This window comes from Papilio xuthus, unplaced genomic scaffold (genome assembly GCF_000836235.2).
Source record: "Papilio xuthus unplaced genomic scaffold, Pxut_1.1 DF828142.1, whole genome shotgun sequence".
Classification (NCBI taxonomy): domain Eukaryota; kingdom Metazoa; phylum Arthropoda; class Insecta; order Lepidoptera; family Papilionidae; genus Papilio; species Papilio xuthus.
In genome coordinates this window covers 3,883,448-3,907,821 of record NW_013530507.1, presented here as the reverse complement: position 1 = coordinate 3,907,821, position 24,374 = coordinate 3,883,448, and the positions used below count along the sequence as shown (strand labels likewise).

The 24,374-nt window shown below is 32.4% G+C and overlaps 1 protein-coding gene and 1 non-coding gene across 3 annotated transcripts; one reads left to right on the top strand and one right to left on the bottom strand.

Moving 5' to 3' along the window:
- The first annotated feature begins 2,177 nt into the window (after nt 1-2,177).
- On the top strand, nt 2,178-24,154 carry LOC106114532 (uncharacterized). 2 transcript variants are annotated; one of them, XM_013307781.1, is made up of 10 exons: nt 2,178-2,335; nt 13,339-13,616; nt 13,903-14,049; nt 15,093-15,203; nt 15,725-15,858; nt 20,074-20,218; nt 20,397-20,650; nt 20,731-20,853; nt 20,946-21,227; nt 21,308-24,154. In XM_013307781.1, exons 2-10 carry the CDS (start codon nt 13,454-13,456, stop codon nt 23,675-23,677), a joined length of 3,729 nt encoding a protein of 1,242 aa, XP_013163235.1. In that variant the 5' UTR covers nt 2,178-2,335; nt 13,339-13,453; the 3' UTR covers nt 23,678-24,154. The 2 variants fall into 2 exon arrangements, with proteins under 2 accessions (XP_013163235.1, XP_013163234.1); XM_013307780.1 differs by having other exon boundaries at nt 20,943-21,227.
- On the bottom strand, nt 15,298-15,369 carry TRNAE-CUC (transfer RNA glutamic acid (anticodon CUC)). Its single transcript has one exon. It is a non-coding gene; the product is annotated as a tRNA-Glu (tRNA).
- Nucleotides 24,155-24,374: the final 220 nt, after the last annotated feature.

Sequence of the window (24,374 nt, the reverse complement as noted above, 5' to 3'; positions counted from 1 at the left end):
AAATGCGTACGGTTCCCGTGGGATAACTCCACAACAGTTCGACACAATTGCAATTTGGCACAGATATATAACAGTATCTTGTAACACACATATATACTTTTCGCTTTTTTTTAATACAGCGCAGACGTAGTCACGTGCAAAAGATAGTACATTATATTTAGATATCGCAGTGTATTGAGATTGTTGTTATTTACGTAATTATTAATTATTTTAAGGATTTTGGCGTTAATGTTAATAGCCTTTGCTTTTCTGTCCTCTTAATCTAAAATGTACCTAGATGACCTTTGATGAGCTTTGCTCGGTATTTTTTTTAAATTGTGCTTTTTGGAAATTATATTGAAGTACGAATTACTAATAAAATGATGAAATATGAATAATATTTTTCGATCTTACCGATAGAAAAAGTTAAGTTTATGTTTAATTTGATTACCGATAAAACAAGAATAAAATGACATTTTCAAAAAATGATTCCTAGCTAGATCGATTTATCGCCCCCGAAACCCCCTATATTATAAATTTTATGAAAATCGTTGGAGCCGATTCCGAGATTCCAATTATATATATATACAAGAATTGCTCATTTAAATATATAAGATAAGATAATTAGTGTGTCTGTTTTAATTTATCAAACGTTTTCTTATTATTATGCTATAGACAGGCTATCGATCATTTCTGTGATGATCATTTTTATTACGTTAAGCCGTAGGAATGCCAAATCACATAAATAATACTTAATTATAGATTTATAGGCTTTTTGTAAATTATTAGTTAGCGATCTCCGCGACCAATGTGGCACGCATAATAACTTTAAATATTCAAAGTGAAAGTTAACAATTTACTGTTTTTTTTCTTAAACGAAAGTATTAGTTAAAATTTAGTTTACTTAAACGCCAACGCTTTAATATGTTTTACTAAGTTATAGAGTTCTCGTTTAGTGTTGAAAGCGGCTCTCTGTGATCTATGAACCATGAACTCTATTTTGTTACGGTGTAATTTGCTAAATTATTGTTAAGGATTACGGAGGTACGTCTATTTTGCCGCAATATTGCACGTATTTAGTAACTAGGAAGACGTAACTAGGAAGTATATTAATATATATAATAATATTATAAATGCGAATGGATGTTTGTTAGAAGGTATCATCAGAACGGCTGTATGAATTTCGTTGGAATTTGGCAGATGTAGACCGTAGTCTAGAACACATAGGCTATTAATTAAGTTTTTTTATAATTCCGCGCGGACGGAGTCGCATGCGACAGCTAGTTATGTAATAAATTCGTTTAAAAATAAAATTAACATTAATTAATATTGATTATTTAAAATGTATTGGTAACACAATTTAATTCTGTACTGAAACAAAATAGAAAGTTTTAATTTCCATATATTTAATTTTCCGTTTTAATAAATTAAGTAAAACAGTGCGCTTTCGAAGTTTTAAGAAAGTTCAAAATAAAATTTATATTCAATAGATCCGGTATTAAAAAAATTAAGGATTGTAGGCATATCAAAATTAACCAAAGACAATACAAGTCGTGAAACTTTATGGCTTGGAACAGTTGAGAGTTCATATAGAATCAAAAATTGTTTTCCTCCCTGAGGGGAGAAAACTAATGTTATATTTATTTTTCTTACGGTCCAACCACCTTACTTCGAAAGCATGCAACTTTTATACGTATTTTTTTTATATTTTGAAATATTTTTTTTTGAGATTTATTGATATTCCAGATTTCAACTAAGGTAGAAAATAAGTTAGGAATTTCATCAAATACTTAGTAATTTACTTATATCAATATCTCACAAATAAAAGATAAAGATAGCTTTATTTTCACTCAACACAAGTTACATAATACTAATAATTATATTAGTATTAATTCTCACAAAAATACTTTTATAAATTGTGTGCATTATGTGCATAAACCAATAATTAAAAAGAAAAAAATCTACCTATAACTAAACACCACCTCCATTATATGTAAATGCTTAAAAATTATAAGTAGTGTCATGTCTAAATGTTTAAAATATGCCTGAATAAATTACAATATTAATAAATGTGTCAGTACATTTCGCTGACCTTCTTTATTCTAATTCCGCCTGTGGTCAAAACTATACGGATGGCGTTAGGGCAGTCCGCCCCGAAGCGCGCAAACTGGCAACATTTGTTCTCTGACCGTCTCATCGGTTCAACCGCGACGCGGCGCAGTGGCGCGAAAAATAAGCGCGGGAAAAATGACGTGCTCGAGTTGACATTTCAATGTGACGTTTTATTTGAATTGAACATTTTGTAGATTTGTTATTGTGCTTCTGGATTTTACTTTTTATCTAAAAGATACCCAAAGTAAGTGATTATATAATTAATGTTTTTAAATTATTTTTCTTACTTGTATTGTTACTTTTCTCTTCGTCACATGTGTGCATAATATTTTTTTTCTTTTAAACTTAGGAAGAATTATCATTAAATAAGTAAAGCATAAAAGATTGCTTTACTCCTATAGATAACCATACTTATATTACTCGTAAAATTAAAAAGCTAAAGATTCGTCGACTCATTTTATTAGCATAACATTTTTTCATGCATATTGAAATATATTTATGACATTTATGTAACGGAACATTTCGTCATTTATTGACGTAAAGATATCCAATTAATTTGACATTTAACACATTTATGTCAACACATTTTGCGTAACATAATCCTAAAACCTAGACCAGGTCAACAGAATAAATAAATTAATTTAATTTTATGATAGAATAATCTATCAACATTTGAAAGATTAAAAAAAGCTTTCTAAGTTTTCCTACTGCCACAGTCAGACATTTAATCGTTACTTAAGCAGCTTTTAGTAAACATTTGTCGTAATAAATTTACACTAAGAGTCTCATTAGTGACTAAACTCCTCTGAGTGCTGTAGTCTCTTTTCTTAACTATTATATCAAATTTAATCTAGACAATTTATAAAATTGCTGTGTCTAAAGAAAATCGTGGTGTATTTATTATGGTTAGAACAAAAAAAAATATTTTATTTTTGTATATCTGTCTGTCCTCATGTCCGCGTTTTTTCGGATAATCTCCGAAACGGGTTGACCGATTTTAACGTGACTTTTACTGGAAAGTAGCTTATGTGTGCGAGGGTAACTTGCGTTATTTTTTATTTTACGGTGACGAAGTTGTGGACAACGACCTACGAAATATAAATGTCGAATATGTTTGTTCATACTTACATATATCTATTACAGAATACTGATGTATTTATGTATTATTAAGGCTATTAGGACTTATTTCTATTACAGGGTAATCGTTATAAACACATAGTAACTAAAGTGTTTATTAATATTTTAATGATGCTTTTTGTTCAGTTTACAATATCTTTCTTACTGTATTCAAACTGCCTGGCTTACTTACTTTAGTGTTAACTATCAAGTTTATGTCTTAGTACATAGACATTATTTCTTTTCTTACTTCTTACTATCTTACTAATATTATAAATGCGAATTTTTATATGGATGGATGGTTATTTGTTAGAAGGTATCTCTAGAACGCCTCAACGGATCTCGCTGAAGTATGGCATAAATATAGAACATAATCTGGAAGATCATATAAACTACTAATTAAGTTTTTTTTCTTTTTAATTCCCCGCGGATGGAAATGGCGAATAAAGTATACAAAAAAAACTACTATTATTTCTAATATTGTTTCATGCCAATTATAATTGATTATGCAAATGTCTACTGTATCTGTTTTTTGTCATTTTCTCTCTAACAGGATTTTATAAGCGAGATGTTAGCCCGTTTTTTGTATGTGGATAAACTGTTTTCAAAGCACATTTGAATTTCGAATGCATCGTAAATATTAATGGATGCGATAACCATTGTTAAAATGTTGTTTCAATTCGCATATATTATCTATATTTTATGCATTTTTAGTTCTAACGGTTAAATATTTAAAGCCACGTAATACGATTGGACTAAAAATAATCTTAGAATCATTGTAACTTTAACTATTAATCATATAATAAAATAATCAGTATTTTTTTTTTATTTCTTGACTGCCATTGCGAAAATTATTTTTGTATGACGTTGGTAATATGCTGGGATATCCCAACTTATAATTCTGGATATCATCATCAGCTTACTATACATTCCCTTTGAGGCACAGAGCCTGTCGTTAGTTAGGGGTGACTATAGTCAACCAAACTGGCCCAGTGTTGTTGACTTCACTCACATGTTTAAATTTCTTCGCAAATATGTGAAGGTTGCATCACGATGTTTTCCTTCACCGTAAGAACGTCGGATAAATGTACTGTACGTAAATCTAAAAACACATCAGTACATGGCGGGATTCGAACGCAAGACCTGCAGATTATAAGTCAAGTACTTAACCCCTGAGTCACCGACGCTCTTATGACTCTGCATATAGTTGTTCCCATTTTCCGTCAGTTATTTATTATAGTAAGAATATATAATATAAAGAAGTGTGATATTTTTAACAACTTTTAAAACAAATATGGAAGAATCGAAATATATATTTGCTCATCTTAATTTTTTTTTATATTTTTATATTTGCAGAAGACATCAACGACATCCGGTTCATTTATAACGGAAATAAATAATTAATAGCTACAGGAGAAAATAAAATACATTTTCATTAATATATTAGAATCAAATTAATATATTTCTAGAGAAATAAAAGCAATAAAAAAATTAATTTGGCAAATAAATATTGTGTTAGTGTACATATGAATATTTCAATTAACATATTTTAACTATTATGTATCACTTTATGTATTAAATAACGCCCTTACTTCAATCTTACATTATGATTTACTCGATTCGAACCCATGAACTTATGCATCATTGTACTTTGAAGCGTATGTGAATATAAAAATAAAACGTTTTTAACACACGTACTGTACGAAGAAACCAACCACACATAAGGCTCATAAAATTTTAATACTATTTCTACAAATTAGATACTTTAATAAACCAAAAATACCTACTGAATTACACTCGAATGAAGCCGAATCTAATGATAAAACCAATCAAATATAATTCACAGTGCGTTTCTGAGACGAAATTCACCACTTAACACTGTTTTGTTTCAAGATAATGACAGAGAAGGAACTTACTTTCAACATACAAAACGTTAAAAACATAACGTTTTTATGTTCGTAAAAAAATCACCAGTAAACGATGCATACTAATTCAAAACCTGTGTGCATAACGCCTACACAATATTTAAATAGTGAAATCTTAGATGCATGTATAGATTTATCACATCGTCGCCTGACGTACTCTCGTTAAATCATCGCCTGATGAATATCTGATTATCAATACGTCCACATAATTATCGATCACAATAATGTCTTCATAAGATTTCTTACTGATATACTCATTACCACGTACTTCTTTGTAATATTGTAAACTAGCTGTCGCCCGCGCGCGAACTTATTAACGCTTCGCTCCTATCGCAGCGTAATGTTAAATAGCCTAAAGCCTTCCTCTATAAATGGACAATCCAACAAAAACAGAATTTTTCAAATCGGACCAGTAGTTACTGAGATTAGCGCGTTTAAACCAACAAGCTCTTCTGCTTTATAATATTAGTATAAACGAGAATGTTTTGACGTATAGATGGATGTTTGTTAGAAGGTATCACTAGAACGGTTGCATGGATCTCGATGAAATATTGAATATCTGGAAGAACACATAGGCTACTAAGTTTGTCTTAATTCTGCGTTGATGGATTTCGGGTGATAGCTAGTATGACTATAAACTAAAGTGACGTATTACGAAAATCCATGTTACCTCTATAACATCGATATTTTTACTTCTACGAATTTATCAGTTTTGCGTTACGGGAATCAAAATCTCAAAAGCAATAAGATCGAATCATTTGAAAGAAATAATGACATTTACCGTTACTTCATCAGAGCGCAATTAAAAAAAAAACTTAATTAGTAGTCTATGTATACTTCCAGGCTATGTTTTACATCTTTGCAAATTTTCAGCGATATTCATCCAGCCTTTCTGGAAATACCTTGTAACAAACATCCCAACATTCATATTTATAACAATAAGAAGTAAGATCGTCTGGGTACAATGTATATTTTTATTATACAGTTAAAATTGTTACTCGGCTGACGCTTGGTACAAGCGGCTAGTGTTAAATAAACGGACTTACTAATACCGTGTGGGCGGTGGCTATCTTTTAGACATAACCGTCTCATTATATGTTAATTTTACAGGGGCCGATACTCTTGTCATAATAGTAAAGATGGGTGGTGATTTAATATAATATACAACCTACTTACATTTAGAAATCGTTTATGATTAGTTATTTACACTGGTTGACTTTCTTTTTATAATAGAAAAAATATGTAAACAAATCGTATAATTTGCGACAAGGAGGCACTAACTTCTCTCTTCTTTAGTTATGTGATAGAGCAGAATTATAGACTCGGATCAATAGACCTACTGTTTTTTTTATAATCGTTACATAATACGTAAATGTACAGTCAGCGTCATAAATATGTATACATTTATAATACTTTAAAAACTTGTATAGATCTTCGGATTCAAAAATACGTGAGCATACAGATGGACAAGTACTTAACAATTTTGAAAGTCGAAGGCGTATGCGAATTTCTAAAGCATTGTAAATCTTACTAATAATATAAATGCGAATGTTTGGATGTATGGATATTTGTTAGAAGGTATCTATATAAGGTATATACCAGAACGACTTCATAGATTTCGCTGAGATTTGGCATAGATATAGTACATAGTCTGGAAGAACACATAGACTTTGAATATTTTTTTTAATTCCGCGCGGTCGGAGTCTGCTATCGTGCCGGTGACATTTATAGCATACAAATTTATGCAGCTGACTGTACTGTGTACAACACGAAACTATTGAGAGTTCTACTTGAATAGTTTTATAGAGCGTTACCTAGCACACCTGCTTAACATGTTTGAGTCAACAATATTACACTGATTTATATCTAACACAACGGATCCTTAAAAAAACTCGATGCAAACAACTGGAGCACTTTCTTACTAAGAAACTCGTTTACTGTATTTTGATGGAACGATAAGAGTTGAATAAAGTGCAACATAACATAGTCGTAAAGTAGGTCATATAAATTTTAGTCTATTTTAAAGAGGACACAAGAAATACAGATAACTAACAAAGATGAATCTGTAAAAATACTTACAATAATCGATGGCACGTATTTGGCTCCGTCATTTTACTTCTTACTAATATTTTAAATACGAATGTTTGGATAGACGAGTGAACAGATCTCGGTAAAATTTGGTATAGATGTAGAACATAATCTGGAAGAACACATTAGCTGCTAATTAAGTTTTTTTTTATTTTCCCTTGTAAAATCGCTGGCGACAGTTAGTAAATAAATAAAATATTTTCTTAGTAGCTTTATTAAATGCATAAATATTTAAATTCATAAACAATCGGACAAGATAGAAAATACAGATGACGCTTCTGAGTGTAAAGGTGCGACTCGATAAACAGCGTCTCCTAGAGAGTTAGACGAAGGAACCTTAGGTCACGTTAAAGCCTTTAAAGGTTCACACATTCATTATCACCGTGAAAGTAGAAACCTGAAGGGTTTATAGATTTTACATTATTGAGGACATAAGGTGCGTGAGTGTCACGCGTAAGCTAATCTTAGAAGATGCAAAAACAATTTATTTATGAACACCACCGACAGTTACACTTGCATTATGACAAACTAGCTGTCGCCCGCGTCTCCGTCCGCGCGATATTAAAAATTAAAACATAATTAGTAGCCTATGTGTTGTCCCAGATTATTCTCTATATGTATGTAAAATTTCATCAATATCCGTTTAGCCGTTCTGAAGATACTTTCAAACATACATTCATCCATCCAAACATTCGCATTTATATTATTAGTAATATAAGTAAGAAGTAAGATTGTCACCCATTTAAATTTTTCATTTTCAAAGAAGATACTCCAATATGTTTTATCCAGCTATCGCCTTCTACTCCGTCTGCTCGGGAATAAAGAACAATTAAGTGTAGTACTAATTAGTAGCCCGTGTTCTGTGTTTAAAAACACGTGTAAACCAAAAAGTTGTGAATTATACGTGCTTTATAAGATCCTCAAGTGTTATATTGATAGTTTTATTTGTTATTTTATGAACATTGTAGAATATTAAACCATGATATTGTAGTTTCCAGTATACTATAAACCTCTTTCTCTATCGTTTTAATGCTTGTTGTTAACATAACAGTTAAAGTTTACGTTACTATAGAATGTGCTTTTTTACTTTAAAATAACTGCAACTAAAACTAACGTCCTACCACCCATAACGTTTTCTTTTTGTTATATTTAAAGATAATTTCGTAGTTATTGTTATTAAACTATCCAAAAACTTGAAAAAAAATACAGCAATGTATCATAGAAAAAGTTGTCAAATTTTCTTGTTAACTTACTAGCTGTTGACCGCGACTTTGTTCGAATTAATATTAAGCCTATAGCACCCGTAGATAATGTAGCTTGCAAAAGTGAATTTTGCAAACCAGTTTCGGTCAATGCAAACCAACACACAAATCTTACCTCTTCATAATATAGATAGAGTCTTCAAATTAATGAAAATGAGCTTAACATAGGGATCAAATATTGTATCAATAAACATCGTAAATACAAGACTGTGTTTTTATCTTCAACAGAACCGTTTAGTTATAGACTTAAATTACTGTCAATATTAAAATAAATAACGGAATTTCAAGATCTTACTTTCTCGTTCATAACTCGATACAAAAAATGAAACGATTATGTACGTTGATTGATATTTACATCTTACTTCTTACTAATGTTATAAATGCGAATGTTTAGATGGATGGATGGATGTTTGTTTGAAGGTATCTCCAAAATAGCTGGACAGATATCGATGAAAATAGCATACATATAGAGCATAGTCTGGAAGAACACATAGACTACTAATTATGTCTTCTTTTTAATACCGCGCGGACGGACGGCGGGCGATAGCTAGTATTTTGATAATCCACAATCTCAAAACTGTATTAACAACAGATAAAATTAGATACGGAAGCGAAAGCCAGGGTTGTTGATAATGTAATCAATCATTAAAGTGACGTAATCGAACGCGGTATAATGAGGGGCTGGTAATGAAGGAGTAAGTCCGCTTACGGGAGCTCAATAACAGCCCTAGACCGGTCTAGGAATGCTATGGATATACCTTATTATTTATAGCCTTACGGTTTTATTTTACTTTCTAATTAAGTAAGGAAAAAGTTACATTGCATTTGGCATGATCTTGGCATACTTTTAGCGTCTTTTGCTACTATGATAAATACGTTTAAGCAAAAATTGGTTACTGATACTTATACAATTGCCTTATACTTTGCGAAAACGAAAATTTCATAATGAATATAGCCTATGTCATCTAGGCATTGTGTAGCTTATAGTAGTTTCAAACCCTTTTCAATGCAAGTAAACAAATAATAAAATCTTTCCTTTTATATTACTCCGCGCGGAATTAAACTTATTAAGTAGCCTATGTTTTCTTCTAGACTATGCTCTATGTCTATGCCAAATATAATCGAGACCCGTTCAGCCGTTCTGGAGATATCTTCAAATAAACATCCACCTATCCATCCATCTAAACATTCGCAATTTATATTAGTAAGATAGATGTGGCAGATAGGTTAACTAGGATATCCTTAATATTACTGACCTTATTCCAAACTACATGTTAAAAGATAAATTAATGTAAAAGCAATACAATCCGTCTGGATTAATTTTCTATCGTAAAACTAATGATATAAACAGCTTTACTGATTTAAAATTAAAAACGCTACCCATCCATATTCACGTGATAACCAAATAATGATTAAACTTATAAATTTTCATTGATTACGATTGATAATTTAATTTTTAAGATATTATACAACTTCATTAATTTTTCCAATTTACTATTTAACATATCTTCACTATATATCAAATTTCTAATTCCTTCGAAATGGCTACCAATTTCTAAAATTAATAATTACTTTGATTATGATTCTATTCATCGTATAATATAAATAAACGTTTCTTTCACCTGTGTAGCAATTTAATTAATTTAATTCAAAATATTTTTTTCATCAGGCAAAGGTGTGGCATTAAATTTTTGCTAAAATATTTGGTCAGTCGACAATACATTTTAATCGAATGTTCTGAAAATATTAATTTGGTATATTTTAAAAGTAACACAACGAAAGATGACAACGAAAGCTATATTTGAAAGCTGTATACAGCTTTCGCTATATGTATTATAATACATACGTTGTTTTCTTTGCAAGGATACTGAGGGCTCCAATCAGGTACAAAACGATTCGTTGCGTAAGACCGGATTATAGTAAGAGTATTCAGCAATGGACTATCGATGTTATTTGAAATTAACTTTGAATTATTTTACATAATAAATGTAAAATTCGTTTAGCGATTTTGCATTTTTTAAAACTATGTAAACTTTCGAAAAATTAAAATTTATAATATATGTAAGTTTTTGTATAATAAATTTAAAAAAAAAAATGTAAAAACAAAAATTAGTAATGTTATCGTTGAATCGCAAATAGTATAATTTATTGATTTACGTCAAAACTAGAAGCGTTTTGCCATTTAGTCACTTCGTGGGTCGTTTATGTCACAAGATCGGCGTTATGCAAATTATTAACAGGTCGGCTATCATGACAGGCAATGGGCTAAAAGATTTATATAGATATACAGGACCTTTTATAATAAAATTATCATGATTTATTCAGTTTGTAAAACATAATATTTGTCACTTTTAAAATGAATTTCCTCTATCAGCGACATTCCTCATGTTAAAAAAAATAGAGGCATAAAATTGGACATTTATGATAGTGCCAGATTTTATTATAAATACATTAATATCAGATGGCAGTATACGAAGACGCTGTATCAAAACTCGAGTTATTTACATGTTTTCTAATCTTAACAAACCGGTACTCTACAGTTAAATAACGAATATTTTCGGATCGCGTTTCTTTTTTTCTATGCATGTTAAAAATATATATTTGTAACGGTTTCTAGATATATTCATCTGTCACGTCGCGTGGCCTTTGACCGCGTTGATATTAAAAACAAAACTGACTAACCCACTCATAAGTCATTACAGAAGTTAATTTAGTATCTCGCACATTTAATTACGCGCAAAGATAAGATTTTTATAAATCACAAGTAGCTATGAAGACTTTACTTCGTAACCTACAAATATCTTTTTTACTTACTAGATAATTTGTAACTTTTTTTATCTTTCGATGAAACTTCCTAACTAATGTATTGTTTTATCTATTGTAGGTTAATTAAAACTGCTACACTTAGGAAAATATTTCCTCATTTTTGTTTGAGAAATGAAGAAGTGTTTTCCTGGGGTCGTACAGAAGTTCAATGCAAAGGGTTCCGTTCCACTGGAGATCCCGGAACCCTCGCGGTTACACTTGAAGAAGGCAACCGGGGGCTTAGTACGGAGAAATCTCACGTAACCCTGTCTTGTATCCTTTGAAGTCACACCTGCCCTGACACTAAATTGTCTCCATAAACTAAAAAGTTTCGCTAACAGATGAAATTAGAAAAAGTTTATTTAAATATCAAATTACATATAGTCGCGTCTCTTTGAAAATTATAAATACAACAATGTATTTATAATAATTCACGGATTCATAATAGTAACATGTTAGTTGGACATTAAACACTTTAATGACCTATCATCTATCGTTACCACTGCCGATAAAGAAGTTATGTCATGACACCTCTAAACAGAGGTCATATGTTCGGCGCTACTATACTTTGACCGTTTTATTGTTTTCTCACATCTTTGTGATAAATGTCTATTACCCTTTGATACTTTGTTGTTAATAAATGTTAGAAATTCATTATTATCTTTGACACTTATGTCAACTAAAATCAACTGCTACTATACAAAACATTCAGTTAATCTTATTTTTTTTATATTAGCTAGCTAGAAGATGTGTGTCGCAATATTTAGTTAAAACTTGACATGAAACATAATGTAGGTATTCATAAAGTAAGGCTACTTTTGAAATTCGTTAGGAAATAATCCGATTTTACATATGACACAACATAAAAATGTTTCCCGTTGAATATAAATGATTACTACTTACCAGGTTGAAAACAAGTAACAGAAAGTTTGAAAATAGCATAGAATTACAGAATACTAGAATCTTGCCGCGTTAAAACTTAACACATTTAAAATTAACACAGATTTTTGCTGATATTCACACTTTGAAAAAAGAATAAAAACAATTGAAGGTTGACGAAACAAATGTCGCGAATATTTAAAATTAAAATGTCTATTCAGTCGTTTGTCTTTTCATTTTCTTTTTTCATAAAAGTGTAAACAATCTGGCACTATGGTGTGGCCAGTAAGTTTGATCGGTTAAACTTATTTTTTGAGTAAAACCTTTTTTAAACTATGAAAAATTTATTGTAATATCGTTGTTAACAAAAATCCTGTTATATTTTTTTATTTCATTTTAAAATAAGAACCATAAATAATGGCACGTATCGTATTAAAATGTAATAAATATTAAAATAATATTTTCGATACTCGCTTTGATATTTGATACGTCGTTGATAAATAAAATATCGCGTTTGCAGACAAGATAGATTTGTGGTAGCCAATTCAATTTTATTATACGACCGGCCATTTGCATTATTTAACAAAAGTCTTCTGCCGTCAAATATAACATCGAGTTACTGTTAATAAATGTATACAACCTACTAACACCATATTGAAAACTTTTGCACATTTTGTTTTGCTGGCGATTTTTTTTTTTGGACGTTATTCGTTAGAATCCTTTGGCGCGAATGGCGCGCTTTCGTTACCAAGTCCAGTGTCAGAATGATTAGTGAGGGGACATAAATGTCGACATTTTAGTAATGCTAGTGTTGAGTCAATACACTGGCTCTTTTTCGGATTTTCTTCCAAACAATACACAATAACCTACTGAAAAATCTATCGTCATAAACGAGAAAAAGCAAAAAGTGATCCGTCAAAATAATGTTTTTGTTCAAGAATAACGCGGAACATAGTGGGGACTTTCATAACATTTTTTTATAGCAGTCGTAAAATTGTGGGTTGTCAGTGTTTGTATTTTTTTATCGGATTTTTTTTTTAAATTTAGGGTTTTTCGTTGCATTGTTGTAATAAATAATTATGAGATTAAATTATTCTTAATTAATAATAAATAGTAACGTAATTTCATAGATTTGTGACAAAATTTCTAACTGAACTTTTCCTTTGTTCCAGGATTAATTTTAATAGAAGAAAATCTTCGTTAACGAAAGTCAAAAATGTCTCCAAAAAATTTAGATTGTTTTGCAAAAACAATTCTAAACAGCAACATCTTGAGACTTGAATCAAAATGACAATAAAGGTTTTAACCATGGTTAATCAATTTAAACGAAAGATGGCGCTTATATTAATTTTTATGGCAATGATACGACCATGTTTTTCAAATCATCGAGAAGAGATGGCGCTAGCGAACGTGACAAGATTTGCTTCTGGCGATTTGTTTTCACTCGTTGGTAAGTTTGAAATAGTTATTTACAATTTCTATTTGCTTTTTTTAATAGATAGGTAGGTAGATTTTATATAAACAGCAGCGTAATGAAGAGCCGCAAACTCTTCAGTTGGGAGCAAAAGTTATCCGACTCGGGCACGTTAAAGGTTAAGGAATAAAATTGTTAACCATCCAATCAATTTCAATTTCACAGGGGTAGATAGAAAAAAATAGATTCTCTCCAATTTGGCGATAGAACACTTTACATGGGCCATTTTTATTCAGATTATTTTCTGTTTTATATTTTAAAGGTCCAGAATGTGGGCTAACGAGGTGTATGGAGGTGTCCCACGGTACAGCACTGGCCGCCATGGGCGTCTCAGGCTGCTCCTGCCAATGTGCACGCGACACACCTGCCTTCCGAGAAGACCAAAAGATCTGCGTCAATCATATTGACGGTAAGACTATGTTATATACATCATCATCATCAGCTCACTATACGTCCCCACCGAGGGGCTTGGAGCCTACCCAAAGTTAAGGGTGATCAGGCCATAGTCAACCACGTTATATACTTAGTTAAGTTTAAACTTGAGTTTCTTAGACCAAAATCCACGTTTAAAACATATTATCTTATATATGTTTTTTACTGAGATTGGTCTCAGAAACCAAAGGTAAGTGACACAGTTTTGTATTTAGTTTTATTTAGGTAGAGCATGAAAAATAATAAAGTATTCAAATTGCCTTCGTGGGTTAATATAATACTTCAAAGCAGGGAAAAAATTAACGTTAGTAATAATATTCAAATTAAAATAAAAACATGAATAATTAAACAATTATTTCGTTCAACTATTGAATACAAATCTGTACTTATAAAGAACTAGCTGTCACCCGCGACTCCGTCCGCGTGGAATACAAAAAAACATAATTAGTAGCCTATGTGTTCTGCCAGACTAAGTTCTATATCTTTAGCAAATTTCATCGAGATCCGTTCAGCTGTTCTGGAGATACCTTCAAACAAACATCCATCAAACCGTACAAACATTCGCATTTATAATTAGTAAGATTTCCATATGTAATTTAAAACGGCATTTTAATTCCCCGCATTAAATTATGAAGCGTAACCTCTAATGTAACGCTCCCTCGACCTTTGTGTAGTACGCTACATGTTAAATAATATATCTACTATTATAAGCTTTTGTTATACCAGCCATTGTATTGCTCTCCATTAGCCTAATAACTATGATAGTTCATTTGATTCGAACAATGCTATACAGAGGGAGCATGAATTGAAAAACTTTGACTGACAAGACGATATTTATTTTAAGTTACACTAAGCTTGATATGACAATGTGCATTTCCACTGAAGAAACGTGTAGAAAAGAGTATTGTTATCTCTATTCTTTTAAAGGGTGTGAGTGGGATGGTTATGTGTTTTAAGAAGTGTTTCGATAAAGTCTCAGCACAAAGAATTCGTAATTATTCAAACTTAATTTATTTTCAGAGTGCCGAATGGCGAGTTATGGACGAGGAGCGACCAAACCTCAAATTCCTTTTGTCTTTCTTCCACTCAAAGGTCAAATTGTATATCCAGCAAAGGAAATTGTATTCACAGGTAAAAATTAAGATATTTTAAAAATATTTAACTACAAAATGAAAAGTTGATTAAATTTTAGATTTTTGTTACTAAATTTTAAAAAAGTATTATCTTCCGGTACCGGGAATCGAACCCGAGCCTCCTGGGTGAGAGCCAGGTATCCTAGCCACTAGACCATACCGGATCATGTCTGCTGATCTAAATATGTCTTTTATTAAAGTAAATGCCGCTATACATGAACTTATCCAGTACAGCCGGCTGTAAGCTGTAAAACATTACCGACTTCGTCAAGTAATCATTGTACGGTTGTCGTTATTGTTTAAATATGTAATGTAATATTGTTATTAAAAAGCTAGTTCATTTTAAAATTTAGAATCTATTTCATTAAATTACAATAAATTATAATAAATTTATTTATAGCTACATTCCAATGGCCGTAATACGTAAAATTTTCTATCTCTTTTCCTCCATAGGAGATGAGAGTGATAGCAATATTAAAAAAAAATCAGAGACAAAGTACATTTATATTGGTATTTCAGATGTGGAGGACGCTGTGTGTGCAGTGACCAGCGCTCAGTACCTTTCGCCGTCGGGCTGGCTCGCCCTTAGAGATCTCGTGGACAATGATGTACCCTTCGCTTTATATAGGGACGAAGGCAGCACGTACCTACAGGTCAGCTCACAATATTAATAGTTTATTTTTTAATATCATAACGGCAAACGAGCAAACTGCCAGCTGAATACGCCGAAATAGCGAAGTGACCGCTGCTCGTTGATCTTTAATCGACGGAGGAGGAGGAGACGCTCAGAAAAAGGATGCTTGCTAAGCGTCCGGTCCTCTGTCAACAACCCATTTTTATAACATAAGCATGGGAAGGAAAGGGACTAAAATTAGTTCTCCGGAACGCACAGTCATTTTGAAATAAGTAGTTAAATAAGTTCCTTTAAGTTTTTGCGTTTTATTTTAAAACGAGTATATTTAAATTAAATATTTTTATTACGGCCACAATAAGAATACCGTCGACCATTTGTTCCAACTTATCGATTGCAACAGCCACCCAAGAAGATTTTTATAATTTCCCGATAATTTGGTTATCAGCATTCAATGTTTATCGAAATTCGATAATTATTTTCACATATTTATTGACCATTGGTCCAGAGAATAGTAAGTAGTAATAATTAAATTGTAATAATATACAAGTTAATACGGGACGTTAAAGAGATTATTATCGGTGAGGGCCGCTTCCATTTGATGTTTCCACGGATATATAAGCACTGGAAAGGACACCGTAAAAAATGTACATACAAACTATTATACGTAGTAAAAACAAATGTATACTTTGGTGTGTAAACAATATATAATTATTCCGCTTAATTATCATTCGTGTAATTTTAAAGACTTTGTAGAAAGTGGCAAGTAATAGACCATAAGTGTTATCATGGACTACACTATGACAAGATAATAAAACTTTTTAAACAGCCTGTGTAGTTATTCAGCTATGGAATGGTTTTGTTAAATTTACGTTCAAGAGTAATTTTGTAAGCCACGTCAATCCAAACGGCAATGTTGAAATGCATCCTTAAATGGTGAATTCGAAACCGCTTATTAAATACGGTAACTTTCATTGCATGACAAAGACGTTTGTTGTCAGCCATCAATCTAATAGATTGATGTGGACAGTTCAATAAGACACATCTAGTGGAACAGCATTTACATCTGCGAGCAACTATGCCAAATCCAAATACGATTTGCCTTATAAATTTATTTGAGCTGAGGATGAATACGGAATTATTACATTAAATTTTTGTTAAAAATATTACTATATCTTACTAATGTTATAAATGCAAATGTTTTGACTGATGGATGGAGACATGTTTGTTACTAGGTATCTGCATAACGAGTCAACGGATCTGTAAAGCAGTCTCAAAAAGTCTCCCTCTCACTGGAGATGTATCTAGTAGTCACAATAAAACACTGGTTATATCTTGGTGCGACTCAACTTTAATGAAATGCGATCGGCAAGTCGATAAATATACCAAATAAATCAATACCGTGATCTAGTAATATGTTCCGCCATCTATTGCCATTATATTATAAACTAAATTGACATAACATTTGACAGGATCTCTATTATAATTGGCATAGATGTAAAACATAGTCAGGAAGAATACATAGACTACAATTTTTTGATTAAATAAAGAGATTTGCGTGCGATAACCATTGAAATATAAATAAATAAATACGCTTTTATTGTATGAATGTAATATGAATTCTTCCGAACAATAAATTATCGTGGCATTTTAAACATGTTATGTTTATTAAGTGTTAAGTATAAATATATCGATTATAAATTTGCACGAAAAAAGTAATAAATTAACAGAACACTGAAAAATACTAAAGCATGCCAAAGAAGATATAAAAATTAAATTAAAAATGTCAAATCATTACCAACTGAAATATTTAAATAATAAATAATGAAAATAAAGACTTCAAAAAATCATTTCCGTATTTTAAAACGGTCCAGATATGTTATTTATTTTTCAAATAATACAAAGCGATTATAAATTTAATGGATGTCGTAAAAAACTTGACTCAATAAACAGCAAATAAAATGTAAAAGCTTACTAAACATAATCTTGGCTATAGCTTAGTTAACTTGAATTTAACTTGATATTTTATTGCAACATTCCTATTATTCAGCCCATTTTAATAGACACAAAATACTTCAATATATTATGTCAAGGAAAAAAATCGTTTATAAACAACATGACTCGTAAGAACTTTAAAGTCACTACGACTTCTAAGTTATTTTTCTTAGCTATACAACTTAAGCCTAAGTTTTTTTAAACAAAAAGGTATGTCGGCGTAATGGCGTTAGAAGTGGAACAAACATTTCTGTATCTATGTGCCATCTTTTTAGTTTCCTAGAGCGGTTACTGGTTATTCCTGAAATTCTAGTACCACTAGACAAAGATCCGTCACTGGGCACAGCTTGATGTAATCACACGTAAAGAAATTGCTTTTCTACTCAGAACTGACACAACTAACCATGTTATTATGTACTCTGATTTTTACGCAAAGCACTTTTTCTTGCATCCAACGGAGAAGTGTAAGTGCAGAGTACAGAGTGATTTTATTAAAAAAAATCACATGCTGTTTCTAAATACTACACCACCACAATAACATGGTAATGCATTTTACTAACGTTGCTTTATAAGTTTTTAAATCGTGAAAACAAATTGTTCGATTGTTCTAAAAATTAAATAATACATTACACTGTTAAATTATAGACATCTGAAATCTTCAATTCTTATTTAAAACTAGCTGTCGGCCGCAGGTCCGTCCGCGTATAATTAAAAAATCTTAATTCGTACGCTGTGTTCTTCCAAGTTATGTTCTACGTCTATGCCAAATTTCAGCGAGATCTATGTAACTGGAGATACTTTCTAGCAAACATGTATCCATACATATAAACATTTATAATATAAATAATAATGTTAAAATAGATAAATATTAAGATATTTTTTTAAATGTATAATTCTTGCAAATTGTAAAATTTTAAGATATTCTTATTTACACAGGAGCCGATAATTTGTTTAAGACAAGTGTCATAACGCTCTGATATAATATTTAAAACAGACGAAAAGCATAAAGATTTTGGAAGGATCGTGCCACCCGTGAATGAACTTGTTTTATTTAAAAATCAGGTTATTCGATCCACTTTTATTCAGATAATCAACTTACAGTATGCTAATATATGAAATTCTATTACTTTTTATTTGTCTTCATTCGAAGCTTACTTAATGTATTAAAATGCGATTGTTCGAAATAAACAGATTAACCGTGGGTTTCTGAAACCGTAATCTCCGATTAAAACATATTGTTATCTCTGTTTTGTCAAAGATAATGACAGGGATGACGATATGTTTTATACAGAGATTTTGGTCTTAGAAACCCACAGTAAGACTGATATATATTTAATTGTTTCATGTTTTTTGAATATATTATATTATTTTAAATATTGAATTGTTTTAACATTTCTTTACTTTTAAATGCTTAATAGTTTTTTTTTTATATCTTAAGGTGGCAAACGAGCGAGCGGCTACCTGAAATCGCTCAAATAGCGAAGTGACCGTTGCCCATAGACATACGCAATTACATATGACTTCCCTACCTTTAATCAACGGAGGAGAGGATGCACAGAAATAAAATATTTTCCCTTTCCATGCATCCTCTCATCCGGAAAGTCTATTTCCACTTCCCATCCTTTCCTTATAAGAAAAAGGGTGGGAAGGGAAAGAGGACTAAATTAGGTCTCCGGGACGCACACTCATGAGACGAAACGTGGAATTGCTTCCACTTCACGCCTGTCTTCTGTGTGGTTTTTGATGTATTTTGTACGTCTTCGATTAATTTGCGAGTTCTATCCTATCTTAATTATTGTTATCTATAAACAAGCAATTGAATTATCTTAATCCTTGTTATCAAAAAAACGAGTGAGATTAAATTCAAGATAATCGTGATGTGTGAAAAATGCCACAAGTCAAGTCAAACGGCCGCCGGACTGTTGAAATCCGACGCGGTACAGATTAACCGCCAGATAAACTCGGAGGCGTAAAAGTCACAATCTGTTTAATTCGTCCACATATCTCCAGTCGTGATTAATCGACTATATAATGACGCCATTCATAAACTCTACGAAACTCTTACACTCTACAATTGTTAGATACTATTGACAAATAGTAGACTCAGAAAAAGGATACCGAACGAATTTATTTGTAGTTTCATAAGCAGTATTTTTCTGCTTAGCCATCGTAAATTTCTCATCAACCATTTTGGCCAGTTTCCCCTTTTCTATACTGATGTAAACATTTGAAATTGGATCAGTGGCGGGGATCTTCGGCTCTACATGGACGTCTGGAGGGTCGGTTGGTGACGGTACATGTGCTTTGCTCTGCACCCGCACCAGCGCGCCTTGCTGCCTCCTGCGCCTCCTTTAGGGTTGCTGGTGCCACACACAACACCATCCTAGGTTAGTGACGTCATACTTTGTCTGGTGATTAATTATAGCTTTCCTCTATGTGTTTAAAATTGAAATGTAGCGCTAAACATACTTCTGTCATTGTGTTTACTACTTTGAAATGGTTATCTTGCTAGACTCTATCTACTTCTGCTTTTGTTCTTTTATTATAATGTTGTATCACTTTCAGACGTTCGCTCGATACCTTTCCACGCTGGTGAAATTGTCAACACCGAACAAGTGAGCCAAAGTAAAGGTCTGAGCGTGCTGGAATACTTAGCGATTGGAGTATGTGTTCTTATGGTTATCTTCATCTACGCAGCTGGTATCATTTTCTATATACATTACAAGCAAAAGCAAAAGCGCAAGGCAATAGATCCAGAGTTGAATAGATCCAGAACTGCCTCCACAGAAAATATTTCCACTATCGACATGGATAATGTGGTAAGAATAAATACAGATTTCTTCCATATCAAAATTTATTTCCCGTTTGACATTTGCTTAATAAATAATTTTATCAACAGAGATTGAAAAAGAATCCATTATTGAATTTAGACAACATGAACGATTTTTTAAATGATGCCGGCTTGTCTGACGTTAGTGAACGTACCGAGGATACTTTGGATTCTTCAACTAATTTTCAGAAAGTAAGTATACAATATAACAAACGAGATGTAGGAGTCACTCGTCTGTATTGTTGTGCAGAAAATAAATATATAACATAAATAATTTTTAGCAGTTCCAGAATCCAAACATTGTCTCAGCAATGATACACACGCATCGGAAAAAACCGTCTCGTCCATCATTACGTACGTCTACACCGGAAAGACTAACAGAACGCTTACAAAGGCGTTCAGCGTCACCTGAAATAGAAAAAGCTCCCCAATCCGACTTGTCAATCATCGACTGTAGTGTAGAAACAAATTCCATGACGAGTCTCAACCCACCTACAAACGTTGAGCCAGTTATAAGAAGAAAACTTTACTTCAATCCGGTGTTTTTCGAAGTTGAACATCTTAAGGTAAAGTATTTTTAAAACCATCTTGTTGGTATTTAACTGATTTTTATATTAATAAAATTTTTATTATATTTTTGTTATAGAATCCACCACCGGCAGCCATAGATTTTCTGATAAAAATTCGTGAAATCATGGCGATTGCCAAAGAGAAGATGTTGTCAAAGAGATTTATTCCCATGCTATCTGACATACCTGAAGAAGATTTATATCACACCTTAGACCTAGGCTGGAACATACCTTGCGCTCGACGAGGGAGACGATTTAGTGCAATAAGTCTAAAGAGAGAAAATAGTAGAAGAGCCGTACATTGCGGTGGTTGTCCTGGATGTGACAGCAGCGATAGTAAATCTCAAAAAGCACCCGGATTAATCCGATCCAACTCATGTAAAACTTGTGTCAGCGACGACTATAAGCAAAGAATAGTACAAAAGTGGCTAGACGAAGTTCCATCACCGCCACAGACAATTAGACCCACAAAATCAATAGCTAAAGTCAGTGGAACACCAAGAATTGTCGATACTAAAAAGAAAGATGACGTCCGCGTCAGTCCAGTGATACCAATAAGACGCGACGAATCACATGCAAATAAACAAGAAGTCAGGAAGCCAATCGAATCGGGCTCAAGAGAAAAATTAAGTAACCTACGTGTTAAAGAAACTATTGATGTCAAACGAGACTTAGATAAACCTAAAACAATTATTTCTAATCAAGACAATAATCGAAATGAGAAGAAGTTGACATCACCTCCCTCGAACAAGAAACCACAGGAAAAGAGAAGTCCCTCAAGTAACGCTACAAGACGAGTTGTCAGAAAGAAATTACCACCTCCACCGCCGCCTCCAGTAAATCCTCAAGAACCTGTCACACCCGACAAAAAGGAACCGGTTTTACCAGAAGTTAAAGTTAAAATGGAAGCTGTAATAAAGGAATTAAATAAATGCAAGCGATCGGAAGAAGGTGAATTGGAGGAATTACGTCGACTGGCCGTATTAGCAAGTGGACCTAAAATAGTGATACCGGTCGTTTCGGCAGATTCACAGTATTATAGTGATGACAATACCTTAACTCACGATCGGAAAGCCACTCATTTAAGTGAAATATCCATGGAATTTGATAGCTTGGAGAGAAATATTTTAAAACGACGCAGATTTTCACTTGACTTTGGCTCAGAAATTATACAAAAGCAACAGACCATTCATAAATTTTCAGAGCTCCCCATGGAGAGATTATCAAGAAGCTGGCGTGATATAAAGAAAGCTGTAGAAGCTACTCCAAGTGAACAGATTAAATCTATAGTACCCAATATAAGCACTTGTCGCGTTAATGACTTATATATGAATCCCATCGAACCGTTGTACAATAATATTGAAACGCCAGGTCCGTTAACTATAGAAGTCCGTGGATCACCCGTGGATATCAGACAAAAGATCCACGATGATTTTGATCCTGATACTTTGGATAGAAAACCTAGACGAGAAATGAAGAAATCTGTAGAAAAAATTCTTTTGAAATCCGGTGGAAGCTTTAAAAATAAAATTGTTTCACATAATGCAAATTATGATTTTGCAAAAGAAGGAGAAAGGAAGACCCCTCCAGAGGCTGTATTTACCAGAAAGATCGGTAGCCTGAGACAAATTTACGAAGCTAAAGCGAAAGCACAACAAGAGCCGCGATTATACGAAAGACGGAGCAGTTTACCTTACGCGAACCACGATATAGCCAAATTTATGAAATCTGTACGACCGTCAGATTTTCGTAAAGCAGAAGGTCAAAGTGATCCTAAACCACCCATACCTCCGAAACAACGGCGAGGATCAGAGAAATATAGCCCTCCTAGTGAGAGACAACGATCAGAAGAGAAGGAACGGGTCACGCAATACATTAGAAGCGAGAATTTGAATGTCCGTAGGTCCGGCCGTCGATCTTCGAGAACACGTTCGCGAAGAGTTGATCTAAAGAAACTATGTCGAACAGAAGATTCAGGTTACTTAAGTACGGATTCCAACGAATCAAAATGCAGAGCCAGATATATGATGTTAAGGCCGAAATTCTTACCACCAGAACCAGCCCCGAAACCAGTTCCACCCGTAGTTAGAACATTGGCAATACAAATAGAGTCAGATACGGACGAAATGGAATCTTTATGTGACGGACGAAGTGAATCTGGAGGTGAAAGCGTTGAAACTGATTCTGTTTTCTTCGGTAATTTTGATGAGTCTAAGGAGATGTATTCAGAATTAGGTTTGTGTGTCGAAACACGGGATATGTTGGCAGCGAGTCAAGACCAAATAGACTCTGGTTTCGTTGGCGAGACGAACATAATTCTAAGCGGTGATAGCGACTCTGAACATAGAAGTGTCATATCCATAGTAACCGGTCGCGACGGCCGTTCCTCTGTTGCATCTATAACTAAATTAGATGATACGCCATATGTACATTCCGTCGAATGTTAGTTTAATTTTTAATCTATATTTGTACTATAAAGATTACATTAAGAGATTGTAAAATAAATAAAATTAAGTGATTATATTTTTGTATGTAAAAGGAAAGTCATTCAATGAAGCGACTCCATTGTGTTTTATAGTGTACGTCAGCTTGTTTAAGACAATGTCTTTTCCAAGAATACTTATTGTGCTCAAGCGTTGATGTAATTAAATAAAAGTATCGGCCAAAATATAATTTAAGTTTAGTTCAAATTATATTTATAATCAATACTCAATACACGGAATATTTAAGCTCAAATTATTTTGTAAAATATCTATTATCATGTTTAATTAGAGACTAGTTTAAACCTATTATTATGTTATTTATTTATAAATTTCTAATATGCGTTGTCAATGGTATAGATTTTATTATGATTTATTAATATTTTTTTAATTAATTTACTCAAAGATATTAATTAACACCATATTATTTCTTCGTTAAACTTAAGCAAAGTAACAAAACATGTCTTATTGTTTAATAATCATAAACTTTTTTTCATATATTTTTAACTTAGAATATTTTTTTTAATGTTCTGTTTACTCCTATTATCGTTTAAATCAGATTTATACGCTACAATGCACACTTTGAGAAATAAATAGAGTTCTTAATTTAAATCCGTGAAGCAGAATTGTAAACTATTTTTTATCAAAATAACTACTCCACCCC